This window comes from Barbatula barbatula (assembly GCF_947034865.1).
Source record: "Barbatula barbatula genome assembly, chromosome: 4".
Lineage (NCBI taxonomy): Eukaryota > Metazoa > Chordata > Actinopteri > Cypriniformes > Nemacheilidae > Barbatula > Barbatula barbatula.
The window spans coordinates 24,071,868-24,085,715 of NC_136768.1; the positions used below are offsets into that span (position 1 = coordinate 24,071,868).

The 13,848-nt window shown below is 38.5% G+C and overlaps 1 protein-coding gene across 1 annotated transcript in view; it reads right to left on the reverse strand.

Annotated features, from left to right (window-relative positions):
- gramd4a (GRAM domain containing 4a) overlaps window positions 1-11,421 on the reverse strand; it is a 38,937-nt gene extending 27,516 nt beyond the window's left edge. Inside the window, exons 1-3 of the mRNA XM_079454535.1 lie at window positions 11,196-11,421; window positions 6,289-6,496; window positions 1,084-1,192 (exon numbers count right to left, since the gene is read on the reverse strand). Coding sequence (XP_079310661.1) covers window positions 1,084-1,192; window positions 6,289-6,496; window positions 11,196-11,224 — 346 coding nt within the window. The 5' untranslated portion in view covers window positions 11,225-11,421. The remainder of the gene's footprint in view (window positions 1-1,083; window positions 1,193-6,288; window positions 6,497-11,195) is intronic.
- Between the last annotated feature and the right edge of the window lie 2,427 nt (window positions 11,422-13,848).

Sequence of the window (13,848 nt, forward strand, 5' to 3'; positions counted from 1 at the left end):
GATGTGGCCGATACTTTATCGTGCATCCCTAATTATTACATCCCTAGTTATTACTAGTTTAACAAGATAATCATTAAATGAACAATATATCATATCAGATTATGACAAACTGGGTAATTACTATACTTTGTTTCCACAAATGTATTGTCAGATGGGTTTTATTCACAGTGTTTGCAGCTCAGTTTAGTTTGTTCTAAATCCCTAATCATAAGTACTTATATTTTAAACAGCGCCAACGTTTTGGTTGACTTTTTTGTATGAACAAGTATTAACCCATGTAGTTAAATTTATCACGCATGTTTGTAACAAGTGTGTCAATTTTAGAAAAAGATCAAACCAAACACAGGAAACTAATAGATCAAATTGCAGAACATAGCTACAAATTCACCTACATTGTTGCTTAATATCGCTAGGGCATAAAATTGTCCAAGCACAAACACCCTTATAAACTAGTACTTATTTATTCTTGTCCTGCTGTGAAAGAAACATTAAAAGCATCAGAAACCCATTACAACGTCACCAAACTATGTTCAATGGTCACAGCTAGCCTCCTCCGCGGCTCAGATTTGCAGACAAACATCCTGCAAGCAAACACTAGGTGGCGCTATACAAATCAGCTTTTACTATTTAAACACATTAATCTATGTAACAATACAAATGAAAATTATGTTTAGATAAACAATAATGAACAATAATCTAATTTATGCTGGGCTCTTAGCTTCCCTTTCTTAATTATTAAAACTCTCACCAACTAAAACAGCACGTGTTTACATAGAAAAATGGTGGGACACTAGCGCCGCGTGATGGAAAAATCACGTTGTTTAAGAATGGGCGGGCCGGCCGCGTGATGCTATTGGTTCTCGCAAGACCAGTTTGATCTCGCGAGACACATAGACCATAGTTTGAACAATTACATTTTTGTATCCATTTCTTATGCAATTCTGGACCTAAATAATTGAAATGGTAATATTCAAGATTATGTCCTTTTTATTCCATACGCAAATTTTAAATTGATAGAGCTCCGCATCACATCCATAAACAAAGTATACTAGGACGGACAGCATTTATCCTTTAGCTACTCACGCAGAAAGTGCTTCTCCAGCAAGGCAATTTCCAAGTGACCCTTGACCTCATTAAGACGTTCTGATTCGCTCCTCAGGTCTTGCATGACAGCCAGAGTCCCTGAACCAGCCTGGAGGGAAACATAAAGATTAAGAAAAAGTTCGCAAATGACATGTTCAACGATAATTACATTCGTGAAGTTCGCAAAATATTTAAAACATTTTAATAATTATTGCAGATCGGATAGTCGACTAATTGTGCCCGCCTATTTAAAGAAGTCAAATGAATTTACACTTATCATTTAAAATACAGTCATTGTTTACTACATGTCATGTGTTAACATTTGCGGAGCTTGATGCTGAGGAGCAAGTCAGGTCAGTGGTTTAAATTTTGACTTTCCCTGCCAAAGCGGTCACTGGCCCCGCTACAATGACAGAAAATACAATAACATAGGTTTTAGTTTTTATCCTACTCTATGAAACTAGCCTAACTACTAGCTTAACACATAGACATGTTCAATATTGTTACAGAGAAGTTAACAAACAGTAATAAAATGAAAACTAAAAACTAAGGGAATTATTACGAGCAATAACACAAATATAAAATAAACAATAATTCATGTACAGAGATTGAACAAAGGAATCAAATATAAAATAACACTGCACAGTCTCCACTGTTTAAATTGAATACAGATTCATCCTTTTTTAAGGCACAAAAGTGAACCAGTCAAGAGATTTATAGAAAGAATGGTCCTTTGTTGTTTGGTGAAGGTTTTCATGATGATGCACTGGCTTCTGAACAGGTTAAATCGATTCATTGATAATATCGAATTCAAAACAATCACGCGTTCGTGAATGAGACGTCCGTACCCCTCAAACACACAAATACACACTCATCTCAGAAAGCGAGGACTTACAGAAAACCAGCCGTTTCTGCTCCTGTGGTCTGGTATACACAAAGACAAACCTCAAGCTGGAGGCCAATTACGCTGCCGGATGCTAACCGTAGGACCCATTAATAGCACATCATGAATCTGCTCTGATTCCACCCCACCACACACACAAGCTAACAGAACACCGCATCCGCAGAAAGACGAGCCGCAGTGAGCGAGAGACAGAGAATGTAGGCGAGTGAGAGATTAGGAGAGAGGGAGGCACTGCAGAGAGAGAAAGGCGAGGTGTTTCTTTAAGAGGCAAATGCGACTGTCTGACGCGCTTTGCTGTCGATCTTCCTCACCGAGACCATGTTTATACCTGGTATTAAGATCGGATCACTAGTGGACAACGATAAATTCGAGTGTAAACAGGGTGTGAAACGTTTGAATGATATTCATATAAATCCTCCTAACATACCAACCGAAGGGTCACACAACAACCACAACTAGAACGTACTGTTCTTAATTCAGAATGAAAACAAACTTTTCTTCAGGATTTCTGCCTTGTGCGAGTCTACACAATGGTCATCTCAATGGCAGATGCTCACCCGACGCGTGGTCAGAAAAAAACTTTTTCAGAGCGTATGTTTTCTGAAAGCTTTCAGAGATCCATCGATTCACCTTGCCGTGTATTCACTTTGCTTTTTCATGTCCATGAAAGGGACATAATGTAGGAACACAATCCTCTAGCCTAAGAACATGGAAAAACAGGAAATGGATGTTAGGCCACTGCAAATTTCAGAATCTGACTTTTTACAGTTAAGAACACAGACCCTAAGTAGCAACAGTTTGTAAAGACTGTTCAGCAGGTTACTGTGAAGGAAATGTTGGAACTCGGATGAATATGACAATTAATGCTATGCTAAGCTAGCCGGGTAAACAGAATGCTTCTGAAACCATAAAGGGAAATACAATTATAATGTATGTTAATGAAATATGTTAAAGGTACCGTTCAACTAAAAGTAAAATGGCTATCATCGTAGGGAGGCTCAGAGATGATGTATATTTGCATGCAAAACCCCGGAAGCGAGTTCGCATTTTAGGACTTCCAGTTCCATCGCTGCAACGTCTGTGTTTCTTTAATGGGTTTTTGGTAAATCGCCAGAAATAAGGTCCGTGGTAGACAACACCTCTAAATATTTTCATAAAACACACAGATTATGAACTGTTTGTGATTTTGTAAAGGGCTTGGGGTAAAACGAAGCTCGAAAACGTTGAGAGACGGTATAGTGTTTTCGAACAATCCAACACCCCATTGTTTCTGGAGGCGGGGTTTACGTGACATATGCAAATAGCCTTCGCGCACGCGGCCACACAAACAACATAGATGTCTGCAATGACGAACGAGCGTTATCGCAAGCGCATAGCTGTATGCAAAAGCATTCATGCTGCTCAAATCTTATCGTTTTATTTTTTTATTTAGACCTTATATGACCTCACAGAACGGGTGGCGCTACATAACACACCCAGCGATTACGTACTGACCATGGACCAATGGTGGCTCCAGGGTGTTTACCGGCCAACACAAACTTTCCTGGAGAGTTCTGTTTGGTTTGCTGTGGCGAACTAGGGAAACGAATTGTCGTTTGGACCAGATTTTGTTCAAAGTCGTTTTCCGATTTTGAATGTAGTATGCGAATGTAGTAGTGACACCCCTTTTCATCACTCACCACTGGCAACCAGTGCTCATTCTCCTTCACAACTCCTTCCTGGTGGAACATTCTGTATGAAATATCGCTTATTACTCCCCGAACTCTTTGTAAGTCACTTTGGATAAAAGCATCTGCTAAATGACTAAATGTAAAGTATGCTGTATTCAGTCTCAGAAATGGTGGTCGCTAACAAGTTGCTAAAAGCGACTACTTTCTTTGGCGGGACGTCATTGCGAATATAAAGCTCACAAATAATTCAACATGGAAACAAATCTTTTAAAACGTAGATGCGGCTTAATTCACAGAGTAATTACTTAGCACGGAACACATTTTTTATAAAGTTTGAAAGAGTTGTTGGCTTGGTGGTGGTGACGTTGACTGAAGTCGCACTGAAATGACAATTCTTCTTTTTTAATGAAATATTGCAGCGTATACAGTAACTAGCTTATCAACGTGGGTCTTTTTCTTTTTTAAATCCATGTACCCTCATAATCTTCAATTAAAATCTGAAAATGCACTTCCGCCCTGAAATGACTATCCATCTGAAATGACGTGAATTAGATGGCTTGGCCGGAGCATCCGTTAACTCCTCCCCTTCAACTGTCAGCCTGCAAAATCAATGATACAGCTGTTTTTACACATCCAATCAATTTGCAGTGAAAAAACGCAAGCCACGGCCACACATTTTCTCCTTTGAAAGTCCTTTTCAATCGGAAATGTGTATGAATACAGAAGTTAAAATGATCGCAACTTGAGGTTCACTGGGACTTTAAGTGTGGTCTGTTTATGTCAGCTTTTTACTTAATCACAGCTTATTTTTTGCGATCTTCCAAAAGTCTATTACTCGCACAACTTAAAAGTACCCATGAAATGAAATCCAATTCAATGGCTTTGAGGTGTAAAGGGATAGGATTCTGTAAGAGCACAGGATCTTGCATCATGCAAGCACAAAAAAAAGCATAAAGGTATCTTGTACCTTATGCCACTCAAACAAACTCCTGAAAAACAGTGAAATCAAACACTTTAAGAACACAAAGTAAGAAACATAAAGTTTCCTGTAGGGTTTGAGACAGTAGTCAATGGAACCCCTGCTTCTGTGAAAAATGTTTCTCATTATCTCACATCCTTTAGAGAGTCATTAATGCAGGAATCAAAAAGTAATGCAATGGACCAGACCAAACTACTTAGCGATAATGCTTTATCTGAGGGCATTAGGAAAGGTTTCTGACTAGACCCACGCTGTGTTTGCATGTGAGACTAAGCTATTCCGATCAGTATGAGTCATACTTCACTGCTGTCTAAACCAGCACGGCACCACTGGTCACAGTCTAAGTTAGGAGACTGTTGAATTCAACACTAGAGCTGCACGGGATGTAAGAAATTACCAATGCAAACACATGCAAACTATGTGTTGAGACTGGTCAGCCTCTTCATGTGTGCACGGGTTACATGCTGTACAAAAGCATTAAAATCATTTCATGTTGGGCTCACAAAACAAAAGCTTTTCCAAACAGTATAAGACAAACTAGACAATATATGAAAAGGATGAATGTAATGCTCCAAACTGAGAAGGCAGCAAGTGGTTCTTTCTCGAAAAACCAGACCAAAATACCATACACTAAACATTTCTGTAAAATGGGTAAACAGAAATATACCATCAAATATTTTACCCCACTGTAAAATTATAGGATATAAATAACATTTTTCCCCCTTTTTCTTGTTGGTTGTCTTTTTCAGTCATTTTACAGTTTTGGACCGTATTTATAAAACAAACTGTAAAAAAAGAAATCTTGTTAAAACAGATATTTTCTGTCAACTGGTCAAATAGAAATATACAGTAAAATATTTTTTAACTACAGGATATAAGGATAAACTGTAAATTTAATCGTTTTCCCCATTTTTCTTGTGTGTTTTTGTTTTTTCCTGTAATTTTACAGTTTTTGACCGCATTTAAAAAAACTTTTTTTAATTTACATTTTAAGTGGAAAATCTGTAAAACAAAACTACAGGAAGAATCCAGTAAATGATTTTGCCGGCCACAGTGTGGAACGCCCTTCACACTGACATTGTTTCCTTAAAATTGCTGCCTGTATTGGCAGCTTACTTGATATAGGAAAAGAGCCACGTTAGTAAATGACCGATGAAAGTTAGACAGGACGGCAGGACGCCCTACGGTGTCTAGAGACATGTGAAAACAGAGGTTCTAAAGAAAATTACCCGAGCCGGTCGCTCTACAGCATCTCGGTTTACATTTCAAAAGCAAGTAGGGTTGCCTCAACGGTGAGACACTTATGCAACTGTATGACTGATCTGATGTTTTTTTCATTGTGGGAAAAGACTCGAAATAAACTGACAGCAGATGGGAAGACAAACCTCTCGGGCATTAAGAAAACCTCACGAACAGCAACCCTTCTTCCATTAAGCTCATATCATTGAAAAGGTGTAAGACTGTAGCTACAGTGTCGGGTGTAAACAGGTTGTTAGCGCATCATTTGATGAGATAACAGCAAGCAGAACATGAATCAACCTTTTTAGCTTTGAGCTGACATAAAAAAAGAGAGTTGAGACGAAAATGTATCAATAGAACAGACGGGAAGAGTCAGGTTATGTTACACAAGAATCGAATTAGCAATGACTTACAGGGTCTCTTTGCTCATCGTTGTCTCGTATTGAAGGTCGAGTTCTCACCAGCACGTCATCACTACATTCAGTGTCTGACCCTGTGGGAGACTCGGGTAAGTCCAGGAAGTCATCTCGCTTTGGTCCGCGGAATCTGATTTTGTCCAGCCGCTTTAGCATGTTCAACACCGCTGCTTTAGGCTTTACCTTAACATTGTGTATGGTAGCCCTGCAGGGACAAAAATGGAGATTAAAAATGTCAACATTGCAAATAGAACACTGAGAGAACAAAGATACATTAAAAGTCACATGTCCAACCTTGCTCTCCTTACTATTTGTGACGGTAAAATATTGATGAATTGATAGTTTATAACATTTCTGCTCAAGGATTAGCCTCGAATGGTAAAGCGTTTTGTTTACCGAAACGGTACTGTATGTGTGGGCTAAAGTGTGTCCGAATTTGGAAAATCCGGTGCCCATATTAATAGTGTTTGTAAACTTCTAAATCATCTAAATCCAGAGACGACATTGGTGTTTTAGAGGCTATGAACAATAGTAATTTTAACAATGATAATTGGACGACATTATTTATTCATTAAAAAATACCTTCATAAAAAGCACACAAACGCTTAAAGGGTTAGTTGACCCAAAAATGACAATTCTGTCATCGTTTACTCACCCTTCTGTCGTTTCAAACTTGTATGGCTTTCTTGTGCAGAACACAAAAGGAGATAGTTTGAAGAATGTTGGTAACCGAATAATTTTTGAATTAACTTTCACTTAGTTGGATGAACAAACTACAGAGTTTAACAGCATTTAAACTGTAAAAAAATTGCAATAAAAGACAAAAAGCCGCTATGTTAAAATTACGGTCAGCGTGATTTTTTTCAAGTAAGATGCGTTTATAAAACCTCATTTTTTGTCAGTCCTGGAAAAACAATTCTGTCAATCGAAGGAAAAATAAGATTGATCTAACATTGATGCTGAACCAATCTTACATTTGATTGTTTGAGAGAGATTTTTCCAAAGTTGACGCACTTGGTGAACTCAAATTTACTATGTAGTGTCAATGAAATATAATGATGTTTTATTAAAAAGGTTCGGGAGAACCCGGAGCATATAGTCAAGCCTGGCTGGTTCGCTATCGGCCATCACGACTTCTACCCAATCAGCACAAACGAGCCAGCGCACAAACAGACACAGGAATCTTACCTGGGCCATCTCTACAAGCAATAATCATCCCTCCACCTCCCCGACTCCTCTCCCTGAACTCGCTTCTCCAGCAGGAGAGAGGGGGGAGAGAGCGTTCCGGGTTCGGAAGGTACCCCTGCTAGCTTTATTATCTGCACAGGCCAACTCGTGAAAGTCTTGACGAATTGCAACTCCTCTGTTATCGGTGTTATCGCCTTACCAAGATGTATCCTCTCTGAATCATGTCCATAGCTTCAGGACTTTCACAAGTACACGTAATGAATACAGTATTCTCAGCCAGTTTCCATGGCTGTGACTGGTGACCTTTTAAAATTCAATGAAATTAATTGGATGTCATGTTACGAAGACCAACGCTAAGAGATCTATGATGATTGCAACAAGCTTTAATGAGATTCCAGGTCCATTCCTTCCTCGAGATGTGCTCATGAATCCCATTTTTTTTAAAAGAGAAGGTTGCTTCGGAAAGGATTTCTCACAGAACATACAATGAAGGATTTGGCCATGTCGCTACTTGTTTAAAGGGTTTGAAATTATGATATAGATAAGAGATTTAGACCACATTATTAGATGACCCTGAAGGATACATAAGAGAGGCTTGCCATGCTTAATAGGCTGTGGGAACTGGAAAATATAATTCACTCAACTTTTATTGCATAAATCAACTGTACTCTACGTGCACATTCACAAGACCACCAGTAAGTCTAGGGCAGGGGTTCTCCAACTGGGAGCCCAAAGATGGATCCAGGGTGCAACAGAATTTGTGGCATTTTATGTATATAGAATTGCATCTTATTTTATACATCAGAACAATAAGACCACCAACCAAAAGAATTGATGTTCCAGCATTGTATAACTGAATATGTTTTTGGTATAATTAAAGTTCTAAGTTTAAGATTGTAATTCTTAATGGGACGACGCAAAGCCTTACAACGAAAAGGTTTGCGAACCACTGGTCTAGGGCCTTCACCAGATGAATATACTTTGCTTGGGAAAACTTCTCCTAAACAAGCTGCAGGACTTACTATCGTTACTACTGTGGCAAGCTTCGGTTTGTTTAAATCACTAACTAAAGTATGATTAACCTTTAGAAAACATTCTACACAAAATCAGACGATAAACAAACTACAGGCCTTCATGTTTCTGTGACCGGTTTATTGCAGACAGATAAAGACCAGCTTATCTGAGAGATAAAGACCAGCTTATCCCAAAAGTGATGGCGTAACTGACATTACTTCTGCAAAAACAGTTCGTCAAATACATTTTACTGTATGTAAATCACGCAAAACAAAATGTCATGGCCACCGTGAAATCTTCAAGTACCATTAGTAATTCTTTCTGTCAGTAGGTATTTTGTTCCCCTCATCAGTGTATGCATGGCGTATTGCCATGAGTTGTCTGTCAGAATTTTACTGCAGAGACGGTTTCATCTTAACAACATAAACAAACGTTACTGCGCATGCCCACTTTTGTGACCCCAAATGAACCTCCAGAAACATTCACAAACAATAGAGCGCCTGTAGATTATTTCTGATAACAATCAAAAGATACCGAGAAGAACCGTTACTTGGCTAAACTTGTATCTCCAATATTTTGAATATCGGCTTCGCCCAAGCCGTCTAGCATGTGTCATTTAAAATGGATAGTCATTACAGGACTGAAGTGCATTTTCAGATTTTAACTGAAGATTATGAGGGCACGATTTTAAGACAATGACACACATTGATAAACTATTTATAAAAAACAACGCTTCAATATTTCATGAAAAAATAGGCATTGTAATTTTTTTCACTGGGACTTTAAATGCGACCTAACTACAGGTTACATTTTTTTTTTAAATAAAACGAACATACAACAAAATTCAATAATTGAGTGATTTAATACAATGATTATACAGTAAAATAATAATATAAATTAATATGAACATAAATTAAATGAACTGTAAATAGAAAATGTATTATCGGACACTAGCCAAACACAAAACAGAGTTAACTTGGGGTCAGTCGCGCGCTCGTCCGATGAAACAGTCTATAGTAGTTGAAATTTTCGAAGGAGCCAACAAAATAAACTGTATTTTAGTGAAGAAATATGTGAGTTCAACAGCAAGAACTCTGAAAGTGTCAGACTTATTTTAGCCAAGACTGCCCCTGTGCTTATAGTACTGACATCAAAAAGTAAAATATTGCCGACTTACATTTACAATGTTAAAATGCCTTAAAACGAAAACGTGCATTATGTAGATGGGGCTGTAAAAGCCAACAGCACTAAATGGATCAAGACCTCCCTTGAGTTCGAGAGCAGACATTACTTTTAGAGCTTTCAGGGCTTATTATCGCAAACCACGTGATGCATTTTTGGTTATTTGTGAGATTTTGATTGCCATTGGAGCTCTCAGAAGTCTAAGGTCAAGAACACAAGTTCCACCTCCACATCCATGACTAAGGTTCTGTGATTTACTGATGATGAAAGAACGCTGATAACGCATTACGAGGACATTTATATCTGATACAGAGTGTTATTTCATTGTCGAAGCAATCCTGAGCAAAAAACAAACAAACAATCCTATAAATCAAGAGCTCACTCATCGATCTGATCAATGAAACCACGGACCAATACATTGACCAATTAAAGGGATACTCCAGCCAAAAATGATGGTGTTCTTGTGTCACAAAGAGAGATATTTGGGAATAATGTGAGCAACCAACAGTTCTGAAGCACCATTGACTGCACTAGCAGGAACATTTTTGTTTTTGTATTTTATTGGTTCTGTTGAACACAAAATATATTTGGAGGAATGTAGGAAAACAAACAGTTCCGGGGGGCACATTTGACCGCCATTTAAATGTTTCCTACTATGGAAGTCAACGGTGCTTCAGAACTGTTGGTTGCTCACATTATTCCCAAATATCTCTCTTTGTGTTCGACTGAAAACAACATTTATACACAGTATAGACCGGGGGTCTTCCACCTTTTTGTAAGCGAGGGCTACCAAAATATCTAAAATCCTCTATGGAGGGCTAACACACTTTCAAACTTTAAACTTATAGTTACGCTCACGGAACCAAGTTCAGTTTTCTTGCACTTGAATATATTAAAGCTTACAACACTTGCTAATGATAAACGTTCATCGGTGATCGGTATGGTCACAGATTGGTCATCTGTCTTGAGCATTATTGGTGAGCCCTGTGTTTAGTGGGCACCACGTTGGAGACCCCTGGGTGAGTAAATGACAGAATGATCCTTTTTGGCCGGAGTATCCCTTTAACTGACTAACAAACCAGTAACATGATGGGACCAATGAAAGCTTAAAAGGGTCGAGGGGGGGTTGCACATAGTCAGAAACAACTGTATAGTACAATGCAATGCAAATATGATAAATGTGAACATAATTCATTGCACAAATAAAACAACGAATCAGAGAATAAACGAATCAGACTGACAGCATCCCTGTACACCTCACCATCATCTCAACACACAACCACATCACATGTATCGTGAGTACAATACAATGATGCCGACATAATACACCGTGTCCTTCATCATCATATGTCGCATATAAATAACACATTTAATGACGTGAACACGCGTATTTAATCCGACGAGCCCCAAGTGCGACACGGCGCTTTATTCTAAGGCTCGACACGACGACACCAGACGTGCATCGCGACAGCCTGTTGCCGTGTTCGGTGTTTATTTATGGCGTGCGTCGCGAAGCTTACCCAGCTCGTAAATCGAAGCGAAGTTTCATGAACCCCGTTGACAGCGTGAGAACGAGCCTTCAAACACCTGCTGGAAACACAAACACCACCGACAGACACTTGCGTCGATCAGAGAAAAGATCTCCGTGATTTCCCACGAGTGCGAGTTAATGTCAATCTGCCCCTGAGAGAGAAAACAGAGACCTGCGTCCGTCCGCTTGTTGATGTCGGAACTCACACGACAGACACATGCAAATCCTCTTAAAGCAGAACTGATCTCTTAAAGGGGCCGTACTAACTAAAGCGGACGCTAGAAAGCTCACCTCACGCTTTACTGAGCACATTTCCATCTAAATACTCTCAAATCTACTTGATGGGTTTTGTTTAGTTTGAGTTATTATGATTTTGTCTTTTCTTATCTCATCAGAAGTTATTTCATCATGAGTTAGTGATCGTGTACACTGATCTCTTAAAGGGGCCGTACTAACTAAAGTGGACGCTAGAAAGCTCACCTCACGCTTTACTGAGCACATTTCCCTCTAAATACTCGCAAATCTACTTGATGGGTTTTGTTTAGTTTGAGTTATTATGATTTTGTCTTTTCTTATTTCATCAGAAGTTATTTCATCATGAGTTAGTGATCGTGTACACTGATCTCTTAAAGGGGCCGTACTAACTAAAGTGGACGCTAGAAAGCTCACCTCACGCTTTACTGAGCACATTTCCATCTAAATACTCGCAAATCTACTTGATGGGTTTTGTTTAGTTTGAGTTATTATGATTTTGTCTTTTCTTATTTCATCGGAAGATATTTCATCATGAGTTAGTGATCGTGTACACTGATCTCTTAAAGGGGCCGTACTAACTAAAGTGGACGCTAGAAAGCCCACCTCACGCTTTACTGAGCACATTTCCATCTAAATACTCGCAAATCTACTTGATAGGTTTTGTTTAGTTTGAGTTATTATGATTTTGTCTTTTCTTATTTCATCAGAAGTTATTTCATCATGAGTTAGTGATCGTGTACACTGATCTCTTAAAGGGGCCGTACTAACTAAAGTGGACGCTAGAAAGCTCACCTCACGCTTTTCTGAGCACATTTCCATCTAAATACTCTCAAATCTACTTGATGGGTTTTGTTTAGTTTGAGTTATTATGATTTTGTCTTCTCTTATCTCATCAGAAGTTATTTCATCATGAGTTAGTGATCGTGTACACTGATCTCTTAAAGGGGCCGTACTAACTAAAGTGGACGCTAGAAAGCTCACCTCACGCTTTTCTGAGCACATTTCCATCTAAATACTCTCAAATCTACTTGATGGGTTTTGTTTAGTTTGAGTTATTATGATTTTGTCTTTTCTTATTTCATCAGAAGTTATTTCATCATGAGTTAGAGATCGTGTACACTGATCTCTTAAAGGGGCCGTACTAACTAAAGTGGACGCTAGAAAGCTCACCTCACGCTTTACTGAGCACATTTCCATCTAAATACTCTCAAATCTACTTGATGGGTTTTGTTTAGTTTGAGTTATTATGATTTTGTCTTTTCTTATTTCATCAGAAGTTATTTCATCATGAGTTAGTGATCGTGTACACTGATCTCTTAAAGGGGCCGTACTAACTAAAGTGGACGCTAGAAAGCTCACCTCACGCTTTTCTGAGCACATTTCCATCTAAATACTCTCAAATCTACTTGATGGGTTTTGTTTAGTTTGAGTTATTATGATTTTGTCTTTTCTTATTTCATCAGAAGTTATTTCATCATGAGTTAGTGATCGTGTACACTGATCTCTTAAAGGGGCCGTACTAACTAAAGTGGACGCTAGAAAGCTCACCTCACGCTTTACTGAGCACATTTCCATCTAAATACTCTCAAATCTACTTGATGGGTTTTGTTTAGTTTGAGTTATTATGATTTTGTCTTTTCTTATTTCATCAGAAGTTATTTCATCATGAGTTAGTGATCGTGTACACTGATCTCTTAAAGGGGCCGTACTAACTAAAGTGGACGCTAGAAAGCTCACCTCACGCTTTACTGAGCACATTTCCATCTAAATACTCGCAAATCTACTTGATAGGTTTTGTTTAGTTTGAGTTATTATGATTTTGTCTTTTCTTATTTCATCAGAAGTTATTTCATCATGAGTTAGTGATCGTGTACACTGATCTCTTAAAGGGGCCGTACTAACTAAAGTGGACGCTAGAAAGCTCACCTCACGCTTTACTGAGCACATTTCCATCTAAATACTCTCAAATCTACTTGATGGGTTTTGTTTAGTTTGAGTTATTATGATTTTGTCTTCTCTTATCTCATCAGAAGTTATTTCATCATGAGTTAGTGATCGTGTACACTGATCTCTTAAAGGGGCCGTACTAACTAAAGTGGACGCTAGAAAGCTCACCTCACGCTTTACTGAGCACATTTCCATCTAAATACTCGCAAATCTACTTGATGGGTTTTGTTTAGTTTGAGTTATTATGATTTTGTCTTCTCTTATCTCATCAGAAGTTATTTCATCATGAGTTAGTGATCGTGTACACTGATCTCTTAAAGGGGCCGTACTAACTAAAGTGGACGCTAGAAAGCTCACCTCACGCTTTTCTGAGCACATTTCCATCTAAATACTCGCAAATCTACTTGATGGGTTTTGTTTAGTTTGAGTTATTATGATTT